General features: G+C 44.1%; 2 protein-coding genes across 2 annotated transcripts in view; one reads left to right on the plus strand and one right to left on the minus strand.

Moving 5' to 3' along the window:
* Positions 1–3214, minus strand: part of mogat2 (monoacylglycerol O-acyltransferase 2) — a 32692-nt gene extending 29478 nt beyond the window's left edge. The window contains exons 1-2 of the mRNA XM_080549637.1: positions 3038–3214; positions 554–732 (exon numbers count right to left, since the gene is read on the minus strand). Coding sequence (XP_080405763.1) covers positions 554–732; positions 3038–3131 — 273 coding nt within the window. The 5' untranslated portion in view covers positions 3132–3214. The remainder of the gene's footprint in view (positions 1–553; positions 733–3037) is intronic.
* Positions 3215–4626: 1412 nt separating this feature from the next.
* The window catches only part of map6a (microtubule-associated protein 6a), a gene marked incomplete at both ends in the record, with an annotated part of 48733 nt that continues 34023 nt past the window's right edge, over positions 4627–19336 (plus strand). Inside the window, one exon of the mRNA XM_080549440.1 lies at positions 4627–5306. Coding sequence (XP_080405566.1) covers positions 4627–5306 — 680 coding nt within the window. The remainder of the gene's footprint in view (positions 5307–19336) is intronic.

Genomic DNA, 19336 nt, shown 5'->3' on the forward strand with positions numbered 1-19336 from the left:
CATGGGCATAATTATGTGTGCACTGTAGACCCCGGTGCTAGACCACTGGACCACCCCAGGCCACAGTGCTTGCTTATCTTGTAATTGTCTTGCGTTGTCTTGTATTGTCATGTAGTGTATTGCCTGTTGTATTGTTTTGTTGTGCTTGCTGATGTTTTTAATGACACTACACATTCATTTTGTAATAGCCTGCTCAGGGACTACAGATGGAAATTAGCTCATGAGCTAACTCTGGCGCATTTACATTGATGTGGAAACTGATTTGTTGATTAATGTGCACTGTCCCTGGTATTCATTTTTAAATAAAGCCCCCCATATACAGCATAGTGGAATCCATTCCAAATAACACAGGGATAGATTTGAAATGAGGAGAGAATTCACTGGCAGCAAGAGCTGTTGATTAATTGCCTGAAATGGTCTGCTCTAAACGTATGTAGCCCTTGTCTCCATTTCATCTGAAACATGCATTTGCTATTAAAACATTACAAGGAGGATACATGAGAGGGAGTCATCTATGTTGTAATGTTGCTTGCAGTAAAGCCAGTGCTCTGACCTGGATGGGAAAGTAGTCCCTCAAGTAGTCCCATACACGTATGCCACACACCCAGGGCACCCTCCTGCCTCCCCGCGAGGGCGTGTCCCAGTCCAGGAACCACCAGGCGCTGTACAGCACACTGACCAGCCAATAGCGTGTGAACAAGAGGACGAAGAACAACACGATGCAGGTCGGAGCTGGAAAATGCACACACACACACACACACACACACACACACACACACACACACACACACACACACACACACACACACACATATACACACACACATTAGTCAGCCTGATGTGGTGAGGCTGCATGCATGGACATTCTTATCCATGAATGTGTCAGCTTTAAGTTGTGTCTCAGCTGTTCATCATGAGATCTGGAATTGTATTATGCATTATTTATTTGCAAGATTATACAATCTGATTTTACTGAAATTAAAATAGTGTTGTCTGTGGTTGCTTTTAGAAATGACTTGGTAACTGATTTAAGAAAAACATTGGAAGAGCAGAAGCCTGGGGAGCCCTGAAATGCACTGAGAGAGAGAGAGAGAGAGAGAGAGAGAGAGACCTCTTAAGCAGGCTAAGATTACGTAGTATACTATGACTATCATGTGATCAGGAAAAGGTTATTCAAGCTATGACTGGATGAAAGAAAGAATGAGGACAAACATTATAAGAGGGTCAGAAGATATAAACAGGCCCTCAAGGTGCCCCATTGTGCACAGGACCCCCAATGTACAGTACCCCCAATGTCCAGTACCATCTATGTACAGTACCATCTATGTCCAGTACCATCTATGTACAGTACCATCTATGTCCAGTACCCCCAATGTCCAGTACCATCTATGTCCAGTACCATCTATGTACAGTACCATCTATGTCCAGTACCATCTATGTACAGTACCCATCTATGTCCAGTACCATCTATGTCCAGTACCATCTATGTCCAGTACCAGCTATGTCCAGTACCATCTATGTCCAGTACCATCTATGTACAGTACCCATCTATGTCCAGTACCATCTATGTCCAGTACCATCTATGTCCAGTACCATCTATGTCCAGTACCAGCTATGTCCAGTACCATCTATGTCCAGTACCATCTATGTACAGTACCCATCTATGTACAGTACCCATCTATGTACAGTACCCATCTATGTACAGTACCCATCTATGTACAGTACCATACATGTACAGTACCATCTATGTCCAGTACCATCTATGTACAGTACCATCTATGTCCAGTACCATCTATGTACAGTACCATCTATGTACAGTACCCATCTATGTACAGTACCATACATGTACAGTACCATCTATGTCCAGTACCATCTATGTACAGTACCATCTATGTCCAGTACCATCTATGTACAGTACCATCTATGTACAGTACCCATCTATGTACAGTACCATCTATGTACAGTACCCATCTATGTACAGTACCCATCTATGCACAGTACCATCTATGCACAGTACCCATCTATGTTTATATCAATAAATCATGGCTGCCATCACAGTCATTCATACATGATGACACTGGCATAAGGTCATGCACCACAAAGCAGGAACACCTCTCTCTACTATGCAATACTTATATGAGACATACTTAACAGCCTTCTCTCTGCAGAGTATCACTGTATGCACTATCACTGTATGTACTATCTGTATGCACTATCTGTATGTACTATCTGTATGTACTATCTGTATGTACTATCTGTATGCACTATCTGTATGTACTATCTGTATGTACTATCTGTATGCACTATCTGTATGTACTATCTGTATGCACTATCTGTATGTACTATCTGTATGTACTATCTGTATGTACTATCTGTATGTACTATCTGTATGCACTATCTGTATGCACTATCTGTATGCACTATCTGTATGTACTATCTGTATGTACTATCTGTATGTACTATCTGTATGTACTATCTGTATGCACTATCTGTATGCACTATCTGTATGCACTATCTGTATGTACTATCTGTATGTACTATCTGTATGCACTATCTGTATGTACTATCTGTATGCACTATCTGTATGTACTATCTGTATGTACTATCTGTATGCACTATCTGTATGCACTATCTGTATGTACTATCTGTATGTACTATCTGTATGTACTATCTGTATGTACTATCTGTATGCACTATCTGTATGCACTATCTGTATGCACTATCTGTATGTACTATCTGTATGTACTATCTGTATGCACTATCTGTATGTACTATCTGTATGCACTATCTGTATGCACTATCTGTATGCACTATCTGTATGTACTATCTGTATGTACTATCTGTATGCACTATCCTTTCTCTGTCCACATGCCCACTCTGATAAACGGTAGACTGTATCAAGCCAGTCAACTCTCATACACTAGACTTACATTTCAGCCTCTCAATATGAGCTGCCAGTTAAGCAAACAGGGCTGGACCCGCTGACTCCCTCTTCTTATGTAAAGAGAAAGGAGGCTAACACCAGACAGACACTCACCCAGGCCGAGGAAAGAGAAGACCCATTGCGCCACCGCGGCTGTCTGCAGTCTCCTGGTAAGGGGCACATCTGAAGGGGCAAAATCAATCTTCATGGTGGGAGAGAGAGAGAGTAGAAGAGCCAGACAGTGTGACAGAAGGCTGAGGTCTGGGAGCAGGACACCCAGGAGAGGACTGATCAAAGTGGGTCCAAAGTCTGATTTTCTCGCCCTCTCCACCCTCTTATCTCAGGGTGCGTTCATAAATACGCTCTGAGAGCGCTGGAGCGTACCCGGGGTGCACTCTGACCGTTCGTAAATTAACTGATTTCAGTTGGAACTGAGTGCTCAGAGCAGATTTCCAGAGCGTATTTACGAACACACCCTCGGTGTCTTATATGGTTTAATTTCTCAACACCATATCTCTCACATCAGACTTTTGAACTAGTTGGAACTGGACTGCTGCTTGAAATACCCTTCACTTATTGTGTACATTGGTCAATGAAAACAGGATATTCCCTCTAGTTACAGTAGGCCTACATCAAAAGGAAATTGGCTCTTGTTACAGCACATCAATAACATAATATTACCAACAAATGATAGGGCCTATAGATGTACATCTTTAATTGCTCTCATTATTCGCATGCTAATGTTTTGAGATGTGCTCAGTGTGAAACTGCACTTGTGTGCATAATGAGTTAGCATTATCCATTTAGCACTGAATCCACCATCTGTTCTCTAATGAGCAGAACACAATAACACAATCCCAGTTCCCACTCATCAATATAAGTAACTGACCCTAAGTGTCCAATAGTAGCCTAATATTAGTATTGAATACATTTGGTAATTTAGAGTAGCATATTGCTACTCTAAATTACCAAATGTATTCAATACTAATATGGCTAATCAATGGATGGATGGTAGATTTTCAGCACATCAAACAACCTTAATCTCTTATTATTTAGCCTAATTTAAGTGTTTTGCCGGCAATATAGCAATACATCGTCACAAAACAGTAGGCCTAAAAAACAAAACTGTGTTTTGTTACATTCTAGATGTTTCATAGCACATAGCCTGTGATATTGTGATGATTTAACGTTTCAATCAAATGTAAGATTACAATTTATTATTGTTGCAAATATAGGCTATGATTTTAGGCCTAGGAGGATGAAATGGTTCGGCGTCAAAAACGTCCTGCCCACTGCAGCTGCGTGATGCTGACGGAGCCAGGTGGTGGTCCTCCTCTCTGGGATGCTGAGCGGGCTGTCTCTCCTTGCAGCAGTGATCTATCTCTATTTTACAATAATGTGCATGACGAGACAGAACGGACACAGCGGAGCACAGCGCAAAGGAAAACATCCTTGAGAGGACAGTTTTCGTATCGCTAACTAATTAGGCATTTCGTCTCAGTAATCTCTTCAATGCATCATGGATTAATTGCATGTTCTCGATAAACACCAGAGCGCATCATTAAACAGCACGGACATTTTGTTCCTGCCATAACAAGATACTGGGGCCCATCGAGACGCGAGGAGAGAGAGACATTTCCCCTCTCGGATACGTGGCATATTGAAGAATTGTATCGCGTTGGACCTGAGTTAAAGCCGAAATCATGGCTTGGCCCTGCATCACCAGAGCGTGCTGTATGGCCCGCTTCTGGAACCAGCTGGACAAAGCTGACATCTCGGTGCCTTTGGTGTTTACCAAGTACGATGTCTCGGAGATGCAGCATCTTCAGCGCCATCATCCCCAGGCACGGGTCGCCATAGAGACGCAACCCTCTCTCTCTGAGCCGGAGGAGCGCGCCTCTGGGTCCGTAATGCGCCAAGACTTTAAGCACTGGAAGGTGCGCCCAGAGCCCAGCTGTAAACCTAAGAATGAATACCACGGCCCCGAAACGCCCTTTAACAATGAGACGCAATACCAAAAGGATTTCAAGCCATGGCCCATCCCGAAAAGGGGTGACCATCCTTGGATTCCCAAACCCAGTCCCTCCATCTCCACCGGAGTCCCGGACAGGTCCAAACACGCAGAGGTGGACAGTGGGGTGGAAAAAAGCGAAATTGCTGACAAGGTGCAGGAGAAAGAAATCCTACTGGGGGAGCGGACAGGACACGGGAGGAAGAAGCAAAGTAAGAAAGTGGAGAAGGAAGGCGAGAAGAGAGTAGGCAGACTGGAGCCTGGACAACAGCAGGGAGATGTGGTCGCCGCGGGGGGCAGAGGCAGGGCGGCTTTAGATGCGCTCAACAGGCAGCTAAAGCAAGACGTTACTACGGCTGACAGTTCTTACAAGTAAGTTCAGTGCACTTGCCAGGTACAGTAAACCATAGTAGGCATAGCCTACATACATACAGTGCCCCATGCGCAAGTAATGGGACAGTTCTTTTTTGTCTCTTTAAATCAAACAATTATACTATAAGGTAGGTTATAGTTAAGTACAGATTCTCAGCTTTTATTTGATGTTATTAGTGTACATAATATGTACAGGTATTGGTACTGGTATTCACTGGCGGACTCAGGGGGGGCGACCGCCCCTCCCGGTGCCCCCACGGTTGAAAAACATCTCTCTTAAGTGCCCTTTTGAGTGGCAAAAATGCCCTTTTGAGTGGCGAAAATGAGCGGACAACATTTTGAGGATGTGCCCTTTTGGCTGCCCTTCCAATGGTCTAAACTTGACCATGTGCACTGATGGGGTCCCATGTTGTGCAGTAGGTGCCACTGCTGGTATTGGTTTTACCATTCAGAAATTACACCACTTTTTATGCATAGACCTTATTCAGGATACAAAAATAATGGCCAGATTCATGATATGGCCAAATTAAGCACTGATGTTTAGTATTTGGTTGACAATCCTTTGCAATAACTTACTGAAGTCTGCGACCCATTGACCCCACCACACTGGGTATCTTCTCTGGTTATGCTCTGCCAGAGACGTATTGCTGTCATCTTCAGTTGTTTGTTTTGTGGTCTAAAGACTTATAATCAGGAAATGAAATGCATGCCTAACTGGATTTAAATCTGAAGATTGACTTAACAGTCAAGAAAAATGTCCTAGTTGCTCTGGCAGTATAATGGGTCATTGTTTTACTGTATATTTACTGTATTGTTTTACTGCCATCTAATGAATGTGGAGACATTTGCTGGCACTCAAGCAGACAATATGTTTCTACTTTCCTAACCCTAAACCTCTAACCTCTAACTCTAACCCAACATCAATAAAGACAAGATCAAGTGAGACAGTACTAGTGGCAGTTCTCCATGCCCAAACCTAAGGGCCAAAGCACATGCAGCGTCAACCTTGCGTGAACCTCAGTGACGCGTGTGAGGTTTATTTTGGTCCCCATGTTAACGGGTTGAGCAGCCATATAGCCCATGTTAACGGGTTGAGCAGCCATACAGCCCATGTTAACGGGTTGAGCAGCCATACAGCCCATGTTAGCGGGTTAGAGCAGCCATACAGCCCATGTTAACAGGTTAGAGCAGCCATACAGCCCATGTTAACGGGTTAGAGCATCCATACAGCCCATGTTAGCGGGTTAGAGCAGCCATACAGCCCAAGTTAACGGGTTAGAGCAGCCATACAGCCCATGTTAACGGGTTAGAGCAGCCATACAGCCCATGTTAACAGGTTAGAGCATCCATACAGCCCATGTTAGCGGGTTAGAGCAGCCATACAGCCCATGTTAACAGGTTAGAGCAGTCATACAGCCATATTAACGGCTTAAAGCAGCCATACAGCCCATGTTAACGGGTTAGAGCAGCCATACAGCCCATGTTAACAGGTTAGAGCAGCCATACAGCCCATGTTAACAGGTTAGAGCAGCCATACAGCCCATGTTAACAGGTTAGAGCAGCCATACAGCCCATGTTAGCGGGTTAGAGCTGCCATACAGCCCATGTTAACAGGTTAGAGCTGCCATACAGCCCATGTTAGCGGGTTAGAGCAGTCATACAGCCATATTAACGGCTTAAAGCAGCCATACAGCCCATGTTAACAGGTTAAAGCAGCCATACAGCCCATGTTAACAGGTTAGAGCAGCCACACAGCCCATGTTAACAGGTTAGAGCAGCCATACAGCCCATGTTAGCAGGTTAGAGCAGCCATACAGCCCATGTTAGCGGGTTAGAGCAGCCATACTGCCCATGTTAGCGGGTTAGAGCAGCCATACAGCCCATGTTAGCGGGTTAGAGCAGCCATACAGCCCATGTTAGCGGGTTAGAGCAGCCATACAGCCCATGTTAACAGGTTAGAGCAGCCATACAGCCCATGTTAACAGGTTAGAGCAGCCATACAGCCCATGTTAACGGGTTAGAGCAGCCATACAGCCCATGTTAGCGGATTAGAGCACCATACAGCCCATGTTAACGGGTTAGAGCAGCCATACAGCCCATGTTAACGGGTTAGAGCAGCCATACAGCCCATGTTAGCAGGTTAGAGCAGCCATACAGCCCATGTTAACGGGTTAGAGCAGCCATACAGCCCATGTTAGCAGGTTAGAGCAGCCATACAGCCCATGTTAACGGGTTAGAGCAGCCATACAGCCCATGTTAGCGGGTTAGAGCAGCCATACAGCCCATGTTAGCGGGTTAGAGCAGCCATACAGCCCATGTTAGCGGGTTAGAGCAGCCATACAGCCCATGTTAACGGGTTAGAGCAGCCATTGCAGCCATACAGCCCATGTTAACGGGTTAGAGCAGCCATTGCAAAATATTAAAACCAATAACGTTCCTGTGGAAATGCTGATGCTCAGAAAGATTTGTCTAATGTAAAACTACTCTTTCTCTCGTTCTCTCTCTCTCGCTCACACACACACACACACACACACACACACACACACACACACATGGTATGCTGTACAGATGAGGAGGTATGTGTACAGATGAGGTGGTATGTGTACAGATGAGGTATGTGTATAGATGAGGTGGTATGTGTATAGATGAGGAGGTATGTGTACAGATGAGGAGGGATGTGTACAGATGAGGTATGTGTATAGATGAGGAGGTGTGTGTACAGATGAGGTATGTGTACAGATGAGGTGGTATGTGTACAGATGAGGTATGTGTATAGATGAGGTGGTATGTGTACAGATGAGGTGGTATGTGTACAGATGAGGAGGTATGTGTATAGATGAGGAGGTATGTGTATAGATGAGGAGGTACGTGTATAGATGAGGAGGTATGTGTACAGATGAGGAGGGATGTGTACAGATGAGGTGTGTGTACAGATGAGGAGGTATGTGTACAGATGAGGAGGTATGTGTACAGATGAGGAGGTATGTGTACAGATGAGGAGGTGTGTGTACAGATGAGGAGGTATGTGTACAGATGAGGTATGTGTACAGATGAGGAGGTATGTGTACAGATGAGGTATGTGTATAGATGAGGTGGTATGTGTATAGATGAGGAGGTATGTGTACAGATGAGGTATGTGTATAGATGAGGTGGTATGTGTATAGATGAGGAGGTATGTGTACAGATGAGGAGGTATGTGTATAGATGAGGAGGTATGTGTATAGATGAGGAGGTACGTGTATAGATGAGGAGGTATGTGTACAGATGAGGAGGTATGTGTACAGATGAGGAGGTATGTGTACAGATGAGGAGGTGTGTGTACAGATGAGGTATGTGTTCAGATGAGGAGGTATGTGTACAGATGAGGTGGTATGTGTACAGATGAGGAGGTATGTGTACAGATGAGGAGGTGTGTGTACAGATGAGGAGGTATGTGTACAGATGAGGAGGTATGTGTACAGATGAGGAGGTGTGTGTATAGATGAGGAGGTATGTGTACAGATGAGGAGGTATGTGTATAGATGAGGAGGTGCGTGTACAGATGAGGAGGTGTGTGTACAGATGAGGAGGTATGTGTACAGATGAGGAGGTATGTGTATAGATGAGGAGGTGTGTGTACAGATGAGGAGGTGTGTGAACAGATGAGGAGGTGTGTGTACAGATGAGGAGGTATGTGTACAGATGAGGAGGTATGTGTATAGATGAGGAGGTGTGTGTATAGATGAGGAGGTGTGTGTACAGATGAGGAGGTATGTGTATAGATGAGGAGGTATGTGTACAGATGAGGAGGTATGTGTACAGATGAGGAGGTATGTGTATAGATGAGGAGGTGTGTGTATAGTAGATGAGGAGGTGTGTGTATAGATGAGGAGGTATGTGTACATTTTGTGTGCACAGTAATATTCATCTTATCTGACCACAATAACTAGGGGTTTGTACCTTGCAGTGAAGCATCTGTAGCTTAGCTGGTGAAGTATTCTGCGGATGGTAATCTCTGACACATTCACGCCTACCTCCTGGAGAGTGTTCCTGATCTGTGGGACAGTTGTTTTGGGGGGTTTCTTAATTATGGTGAGTAATCTCTCATCCACTGTAGAAGTCTGCTTTGGCCTAGCACCGCTACCGCCTGGCAAGCCAATTGTCCTATTACTTTTGGGTATCTGCACACACACACACACACACACACACACACACACACACACACACACACACACACACACACACACATATACAGTATATACTGTATACACTGTATATCCTGGGAATACCACTGCATATACGGCCATTGTATTGTGGATATTTTACACCTTTCCAAAGTCAATAAAACTGATATTCTACCTTTGTCTGAGGATAGATAGGCTATCTGAGATATGGTTGTTTTCTGATAGGTACCATCTCTATTTTGGGGTGTCATTAGATCATAACAAGGGCATTATTTTGTATGAAAGCTGTTATACTCTCAGCATAACTTGAACCTCAGCAGATATACAGTACATGCTGTTTTGCCACAGTGTAGCTTTATGTGTGTGCCAAGCCTGATCTTTCTCTCTGTTCCCTGCTGAGTGATGATGGAGACCTGCCATCTATCTATCTGGCTCAGTGTGCTGAGCTCTAGGTCTCTGTGCCAGACATGCAGTTTCACAATGACACAGCCTTGACCTCTGTATTGTAGTATTGTATTTTTGGTTCATTGTTATTCTTCGTTACAGCACCGACATGTTGGATCACTGATCACTCTATGGCCAACACTGTAATCAATGAAGAATATGATGAAAAATACTACAAATATTTTTCACTAAAGCTTTTTGACTACAAATAGACTTTAGACCTCCTCCTATGGCATGAAATGGCTGCATTGTGACACACACATACACACACATACACACACACACACACACACACACACACACACATACACACACACACACACACACACACACACACACACACACACACACACACACACACACACACACACACACACACTGGCAGAGGGACCAGGCCGATTTAAAGTTCTGCGTCGAATTTACGTGCGTAGCTTACGTAGCCTACGTAAGGGGTCTCGCACTTTACACTTCTGCGTAGGCCGCGCTGCAATTACACCGTCACATCGCTAGGTGGCAGTGTGTTTTCTATGCCCCTGTGCTGTGCCTCTTCCGGTTAGGAACTCAACGGAGCTCAAAGCGGCATAATAGCGATCTTTTTGTTGTTATGCTTGTTGTACGTTCTATGATGCATTGAAATGACATTAAACTAAGATAATACGATGGTTATCATAATTTTTCAAATCTTTATTAATAAGTAATTACAGAAAAAGTAAATGACATTTCTGTCATGGCTTCCGCATTTTGGCCGACGAGAGAGTCGGAATCTTGTCGGAATCATGTGCTACCAAGCGGACCAATCACAGAGTTTACTGTTGCGTAGAAACTGACGCGTTCTTAACATTTTGGAGATGTGCACGTCAACCCTCTCCGTAGGCAACGTAAGGCCACGCGGGACTACGCAAGGCTACTGCGTCGATTTTACGCAGAACTTTAAATCGGCCTTTAGCGGGGACAGATATCATCCTCTCACAGGGCACCGTGATATTCTATTGTTTTTTATTTGTGATTTTGTGGCTGTAATGTGTGTTTGTCTAAGCCTTGTGTCAGTGTATGCCACTGTATGATGAGAGATTGTTTCTCATTTGTATAAATGGAAAGCATCAAGAGATTCATAGTATGTAGTGGTTCATACTACCGAGCTAAGCACATCTAACTACAATGCATGAAAAGGTCTAACTAAATTAGGTCTGTTTGAGAAAGCAGGATCTACTACGTATAATGCACAGGTCCTTAGAATTTGATATGAAGCTTCTTGACTTCAAATTACGGATGAAGTCTGCCTGGACAACAAGGCCACATCCCGATTTGTGATCAGTCAGTCGACTACTTCTACAAAACAGCGGAGGATGGCCGATTTTAAGAGGAGATGGTTTAAGACACCATGAAGTCAACAGCAGTGAACCAAGAGCTACAGTATGTCTATGCTGCAGTGGTATTCTCAGGATCTAGCCATCTGAAATCACTCTTTGCTACCTGAATCCCCAATAATACACTTTTTCATCTGTGGAATTGGAAAACATAAAGTAACATTGATGATAATTATCTGAAAACTATCTGAAATAAACACTATTTTCTATTAAACAAAACAAAAGACACTTTCTATACACGTTCTCTTACTAACCAGCTGCTCCGTTACTGGAATAGAGATGGCTTACGAAGTTCACGTTCGTGCGTGTGTGTGTGTGTGTGTGTGTGTGTGTGTGTGTGTGTGTGTGTGTGTGTGTGTGTGTGTGTGTGTGTGTGTGTGTGTGTGTGTGTGTGTGTGTGTGTGAATGATGAAACTTATGATAATTATTTTAATCACTAATGATTAGATTTAGATTAGATTACATTTTGTCTCCTTCCTTCTTGCTGGTCTTTGCAACCTAGAATATGACACACCCACTGACGACGTCACAGTTCTACTTTTTGGTTCGCACTGAGAGACGCTATTTTCTGGTTCCAGCTGTGAACCAACTTTTCAGGCTCCGAACCAATTTATTTACGGTCTGAACACACCGGCCGGTTACAGACTTGGTTTGCGAACGCGAACAGGAACAGTTCCTTGGCGGTGTAACAGTGTCTCACATATTACATAAATTTTACTCTGAAACAACCCGATGTTTCAAGACCCTAACAACTCCTCTCTGCTCAGGTGTCAAGCCTCTGTCTTTAGCTAACAGTAATGAGGACATGTGGATGGTATGGATAGGCAGGCAGCTGTCAGTCATCAGGGACCTTTCTTCTCAGTCTTCATCAAAGCCTGTTCTCCACAACCATTGTGTTGATTTGGATTTGCCATGTCAGGAGGGAAGAGAGTCCCTGAGCTCTATTGTCTGACTGGGGAAGTTGCATCACTAGGCAAAGGTTAAGATTCCTCAGCTGCCTCCCCGCATTGTTCCACGTTTATGCTTTAAATGCCACTTTGACATGATAATTACCCAGAGGCCTCTAGGCCTCACCTGCTAGCCTTATGACCTTCATTGCTGGTTAACTCTGCTATTACACTCCTGCTGTCTACTGGGAACATCAGACTGTTCTTCATCTCCTTGTGTCGTTGGATGAATGAGTAAAGTTTTTTTGCTTGGAGAAAGACAGATTGTTTAGTTGTGTTTAGTCTGAAGGGAGAGAGGGAGAAGTAAATTGTCTCACATTGCATCCTAGCTCCACATTTTCATGTAAGCAGAATCTTATCTTGACTGCTGCATTCAACATTGATGGTAGGTACCCTCTCATTCCATTTCCTACCTCAGTCTCATTGTTAGGAAAGCTTTCTACCTCAGTCTCATTGTTAGAAGGACAGCTTTCCTGCCTCAGTCTCATTGTTAGAAGGACAGCTTTCCTACCTCAGTCTCATTGTTAGGACAGCTTTCCTGTCTCAGTCTCATTGTTAGAAGGACAGCTTTCCTACCTCAGTCTCATTGTTAGAAGGACAGCTTTCCTACCTCAGTCTCATTGTTAGGACAGCTTTCCTACCTCAGTCTCATTGTTAGAAGGACAGCTTTCCTCCCTCAGTCTCATTGTTAGAAGGACAGCTTTCCTACCTCAGTCTCATTGTTAGAAGGACAGCTTTCCTACCTCAGTCTCATTGTTAGAAGGACAGCTTTCCTACCTCAGTCTCATTGTTAGGACAGCTTTCCTACCTCAGTCTCATTGTTAGAAGGACAGCTTTCCTACCTCAGTCTCATTGTTAGAAGGACAGCTTTCCTACCTCAGTCTCATTGTTAGAAGGACAGCTTTCCTACCTCAGTCTCATTAATAGAAGGACAGCTTTGCTACCTCAGTCTCATTGTTAGGACAGCTTTCCTACCTCAGTCTCATTGTTAGGACAGCTTTCCTACCTCAGTCTCATTGTTAGAAGGACAGCTTTCCTACCTCAGTCTCATTGTTAGGACAGCTTTCCTACCTCAGTCTCATTGTTAGAAGGACAGCTTTCCTACCTCAGTCTCATTGTTAGAAGGACAGCTTTCCTACCTCAGTCTCATTGTTAGGACAGCTTTCCTACCTCAGTCTCATTGTTAGGACAGCTTTCCTGTCTCAGTCTCATTGTTAGGACAGCTTTCCTGTCTCAGTCTTATTGTTAGAAGGACAGCTTTCCTACCTCAGTCTCATTGTTAGAAGGACAGCTTTCCTACCTCAGTCTCATTGTTAGGACAGCTTTCCTACCTCAGTCTCATTGTTAGAAGGACCGCTTTCCTACCTCAGTCTCATTGTTAGAAGGACAGCTTTCCTACCTCAGTCTCATTGTTAGGACAGCTTTCCTACCTCAGTCTCATTGTTAGAAGGACAGCTTTCCTACCTCAGTCTCATTGTTAGGACAGCTTTCCTACCTCAGTCTCATTGTTAGAAGGACAGCTTTCCTACCTCAGTCTCATTGTTAGAAGGACCGCTTTCCTACCTCAGTCTCATTGTTAGAAGGACAGCTTTCCTACCTCAGTCTCATTGTTAGAAAGACAGCTTTCCTACCTCAGTCTCATTGTTAGAAGGACAGCTTTCCTGTCTCAGTCTCATTGTTAGAAGGACAGCTTTCCTGTCTCAGTCTCATTGTTAGAAGGACAGCTTTCCTACCTCAGTCTCATTGTTAGGACAGCTTTCCTGTCTCAGTGTCATTGTTAGAAGGACAGCTTTCCTACCTCAGTCTCATTGTTAGGACAGCTTTCCTACCTCAGTCTCATTGTTAGGACAGCTTTCCTGTCTCAGTCTCATTGTTAGAAGGACAGCTTTCCTACCTCAGTCTCATTGTTAGAAGGACAGCTTTCCCGTCTCAGTCTCATTGTTAGAAGGACAGCTTTCCTACCTTAGTCTCATTGTTAGGACAGCTTTCCTACCTCAGTCTCATTGTTAGAAGGTCAGCTTTCCTACCTCAGTCTCATTGTTAGAAGGACAGCTTTCCTGTCTCAGTCTCATTGTTAGAAGGACAGCTTTCCTGTCTCAGTCTCATTGTTAGGACAGCTTTCCTACCTCAGTCTCATTGTTAGAAGGACAGCTTTCCTACCTCAGTCTCATTGTTAGAAGGACAGCTTTCCTACCTCAGTCTCATTGTTAGAACGACAGCTTTCCTACCTCAGTCTCATTGTTAGAAGGAAAGCTTTCCTACCTCAGTCTCATTGTTAGGACAGCTTTCCTACCTCAGTCTCATTAATAGAAGGACAGCTTTCCTACCTCAGTCTCATTGTTAGGACAGCTTTCCTACCTCAGTCTCATTGTTAGGACAGCTTTCCTGTCTCAGTCTCATTGTTAGAAGGACAGCTTTCCTGTCTCAGTCTCATTGTTAGAAGGACAGCTTTCCTACCTCAGTCTCATTGTTAGGACAGCTTTCCTACCTCAGTCTCATTGTTAGAAGGACAGCTTTCCTACCTCAGTCTCATTGTTAGAAGGACAGCTTTCCTACCTCAGTCTCATTGTTAGGACAGCTTTCCTGTCTCAGTCTCATTGTTAGAAGGACCGCTTTCCTACCTCAGTCTCATTGTTAGAAGGACAGCTTTCCTGCCTCCGTCTCATTGTTAGAAGGACAGCTTTCCTACCTCAGTCTCATTGTTAGGACAGCTTTCCTACCTCAGTCTCATTGTTAGGACAGCTTTCCTGTCTCAGTCTCATTGTTAGAAGGACAGCTTTCCTACCTCAGTCTCATTGTTAGGACAGCTTTCCTACCTCAGTCTCATTGTTAGGACAGCTTTCCTACCTCAGTCTCATTGTTAGAAGGACAGCTTTCCTACCTCAGTCTCATTGTTAGAAGGACAGCTTTCCTGTCTCAGTCTCATTGTTAGAAGGACAGCTTTCCTACCTCAGTCTCATTGTTAGAAGGACAGCTTTCCTACCTCAGTCTCATTGTTAGGACAGCTTTCCTGTCTCAGTCTCATTGTTAGAAGGACAGCTTTCCTACCTCAGTCTCATTGTTAGAAGGACAGCTTTCCTACCTCAGTCTCATTGTTAGAAGGACAGCTTTCCTACCTCAGTCTCATTGTTAGAAGGACAGCTTTCCTGTCTCAGTCTCATTGTTAGAAGGACAGCTTTCCTGTCTAAGTCTCATTGTTAGAAGGACAGCTTTCCTACCTCAGTCTCATTGTTAGAAGGACAGCTTTCCTACCTCAGTCTCATTGTTAGAAGGACAGCTTTCATACCTCAGTCTCATTGTTAGGACAGCTTTCCTACCTCAGTCTCATTGTTAGAAGGACAGCTTTCCTACCTCAGTCTCATTGTTAGGACAGCTTTCCTGCCTCAGTCTCATTGTTAGAAGGACAGCTTTCCTACCTTAGTCTCATTGTTAGGACAGCTTTCCTACCTCAGTCTCATTGTTAGAAGGACAGCTTTCCTACCTCAGTCTCATTGTTAGAAGGACAGCTTTCCTACCTCAGTCTCATTGTTAGAAGGACAGCTTTCCTGCCTCAGTCTCATTGTTAGAAGGACAGCTTTCCTACCTCAGTCTCATTGTTAGGACAGCTTTCCTACCTCAGTCTCATTGTTAGAAGGACAGCTTTCCTACCTCAGTCTCATTGTTAGAAGGACAGCTTTCCTGTCTCAGTCTCATTGTTAGAAGGACAGCTTTCCTACCTTAGTCTCATTGTTAGGACAGCTTTCCTACCTCAGTCTCATTGTTAGAAGGACAGCTTTCCTACCTCAGTCTCATTGTTAGAAGGACAGCTTTCCTACCTCAGTCTCATTGTTAGAAGGACAGCTTTCCTACCTCAGTCTCATTGTTAGGACAGCTTTCCTGCCTCAGTCTCATTGTTAGAAGGACAGCTTTCCTGTCTCAGTCTCATTGTTAGGACAGCTTTCCTACCTCAGTCTCATTGTTAGAAGGACAGCTTTCCTACCTCAGTCTCATTGTTAGGACAGCTTTCCTACCTCAGTCTCATTGTTAGGACAGCTTTCCTACCTCAGTCTCATTGTTAGGACAGCTTTCCTACCTCAGTCTCATTGTTAGAAGGACAGCTTTCCTGTCTCAGTCTCATTGTTAGGACAGCTTTCCTACCTCAGTCTCATTGTTAGAACGACAGCTTTCCTACCTCAGTCTCATTGTTAGAAGGACAGCTTTCCTGTCTCAGTCTCATTGTTAGGACAGCTTTCCTACCTCAGTCTCATTGTTAGAACGACAGCTTTCCTACCTCAGTCTCATTGTTAGAAGGACAGCTTTCCTGTCTCAGTCTCATTGTTAGAAGGACAGCTTTCCTACCTCAGTCTCATTGTTAGGACAGCTTTCCTGCCTCAGTCTCATTGTTAGAAGGACAGCTTTCCTACCTCAGTCTCATTGTTAGGACAGCTTTCCTACCTCAGTCTCATTGTTAGAAGGACAGCTTTCCTACCTCAGTCTCATTGTTAGAAGGACAGCTTTCCTACCTCAGTCTCATTGTTAGAAGGACAGCTTTCCTACCTCAGTCTCATTGTTAGAAGGACAGCTTTCCTACCTCAGTCTCATTGTTAGGACAGCTTTCCTACCTCAGTCTCATTGTTAGAAGGACAGCTTTCCTACCTCAGTCTCATTAATAGAAGGACAGCTTTCCTACCTCAGTCTCATTGTTAGGACAGCTTTCCTACCTCAGTCTCATTGTTAGGACAGCTTTCCTACCTCAGTCTCATTGTTAGGACAGCTTTCCTACCTCAGTCTCATTGTTAGAAGGACAGCTTTCCTACCTCAGTCTCATTGTTAGGACAGCTTTCCTACCTCAGTCTCATTGTTAGAAGGACAGCTTTCCTGTCTCAGTCTCATTGTTAGGACAGCTTTCTTACCTCAGTCTCATTGTTAGAAGGACAGCTTTCCTACCTCAGTCTCATTGTTAGAAGGACAGCTTTCCTACCTCAGTTTCATTGTTAGAAGGACAGCTTTCCTACCTCAGTCTCATTGTTAGAAGGACAGCTTTCCTACCTCAGTCTCATTGTTAGGACAGCTTTCCTACCTCAGTCTCATTGTTAGAAGGACAGCTTTCCTACCTCAGTTTCATTGTTAGAAGGACAGCTTTCCTACCTCAGTCTCATTGTTAGAAGGACAGCTTTCCTGCCTCAGTCTCATTGTTAGAAGGACAGCTTTCCTACCTCAGTCTCATTGTTAGAAGGACAGCTTTCCTACCTCAGTCTCATTGTTAGAAGGACAGCTTTCCTGTCTCAGTCTCATTGTTAGAAGGACAGCTTTCCTACCTCAGTCTCATTGTTAGAAGGACAGCTTTCCTACCTCAGTCTCATTGTTAGAAGGACAGCTTTCCTACCTCAGTCTCATTGTTAGAAGGACAGCTTTCCTGTCTCAGTCTCATTGTTAGAAGGACAGCTTTCCTACCTCAGTCTCATTGTTAGGACAGCTTTCCTACCTCAGTCTCATTGTTAGAAGGACAGCTTTCCTACCTCAGTCTCATTGTTAGAAGGACAGCTTTCCTACCTCAGTCTCATTGTTAGAAGGACAGCTTTCCTACCTCAGTCTCATTGTTAGGACAGCTTTCCTGTCTCAGTCTCATTGTTAGGACAGCTTTCCTACCTCAGTCTCATTTTTAGAAGGACAGCTTTCCTACCTCAGTCTCATTGTTAGAAGGACAGCTTTCCTGTCTCAGTCTCATTGTTAGAAGGACAGCTTTCCTACCTCAGTCTCATTGTTAGGAGGACAGCTTTCCTACCTCAATCTCATTGTTAGGAGGACAGCTTTCCTACCTCAGTCTCATTGTTAGAAGGACAGCTTTCCTACCTCAGTCTCATTGTTAGGACAGCTTTCCTACCTCAGTCTCATTTTAGAAGGACAGCTTTCCTACCTCAGTCTCATTGTTAGGACAGCTTTCCTCTCATTGTTAGGACAGCTTTCCTACCTCAGTCTCATTGTTAGAAGGACAGCTTTCCTACCTCAGTCTCATTGTTAGAAGGACAGCTTTCCTACCTCAGTCTCATTGTTAGAAGGACAGCTTTCCTACCTCAGTCTCATTGTTAGGACAGCTTTCCTACCTCAGTCTCATTGTTAGAAGGACAGCTTTCCTACCTCAGTCTCATTGTTAGAAGGACAGCTTTCCTACCTCAGTCTCATTGTTAGGACAGCTTTCCTACCTCAGTCTCATTGTTAGAAGGACAGCTTTCCTACCTCAGTCTCATTGTTAGGACAGCTTTCCTACCTCAGTCTCATTGTTAGGACAGCTTTCCTACCTCAGTCTCATTGTTAGAAGGACAGCTTTCCTACCTCAGTCTCATTGTTAGAAGGACAGCTTTCCTACCTCAGTCTCATTGTTAGGACAGCTTTCCTACCTCAGTCTCATTGTTAGAAGGACAGCTTTCCTGTCTCAGTCTCATTGTTAGGACAGCTTTCCTACCTCAGTCTCATTGTTAGAACGACAGCTTTCCTACCTCAGTCTCATTGTTAGAAGGACAGCTTTCCTACCTCAGTCTCATTGTTAGGACAGCTTTCCTGCCTCAGTCTCATTGTTAGAAGGACAGCTTTCCTACCTCAGTCTCATTGTTAGGACAGCTTTCCTACCTCAGTCTCATTGTTAGAAGGACAGCTTTCCTACCTCAGTCTCATTGTTAGAAGGACAGCTTTCCTACCTCAGTCTCATTGTTAGAAGGACAGCTTTCCTACCTCAGTCTCATTAATAGAAGGACAGCTTTCCTACCTCAGTCTCATTGTTAGGACAGCTTTCCTACCTCAGTCTCATTGTTAGAAGGACAGCTTTCCTACCTCAGTCTCATTAATAGAAGGACAGCTTTCCTACCTCAGTCTCATTGTTAGAAGGACAGCTTTCCTGCCTCAGTCTCATTGTTAGAAGGACAGCTTTCCTGCCTCAGTCTCATTGTTAGAAGGACAGCTTTCCTACCTCAGTCTCATTGTTAGGACAGCTTTCCTACCTCAGTCTCATTGTTAGGACAGCTTTCCTACCTCAGTCTCATTGTTAGGACAGCTTTCCTACCTCAGTCTCATTGTTAGGACAGCTTTCCTACCTCAGTCTCATTGTTAGAAGGACAGCTTTCCTACCTCAGTCT

Source organism: Nansenia antarctica (assembly GCF_963989245.1).
Source record: "Nansenia antarctica genome assembly, chromosome: 20".
Taxonomy (NCBI): domain Eukaryota; kingdom Metazoa; phylum Chordata; class Actinopteri; order Argentiniformes; family Microstomatidae; genus Nansenia; species Nansenia antarctica.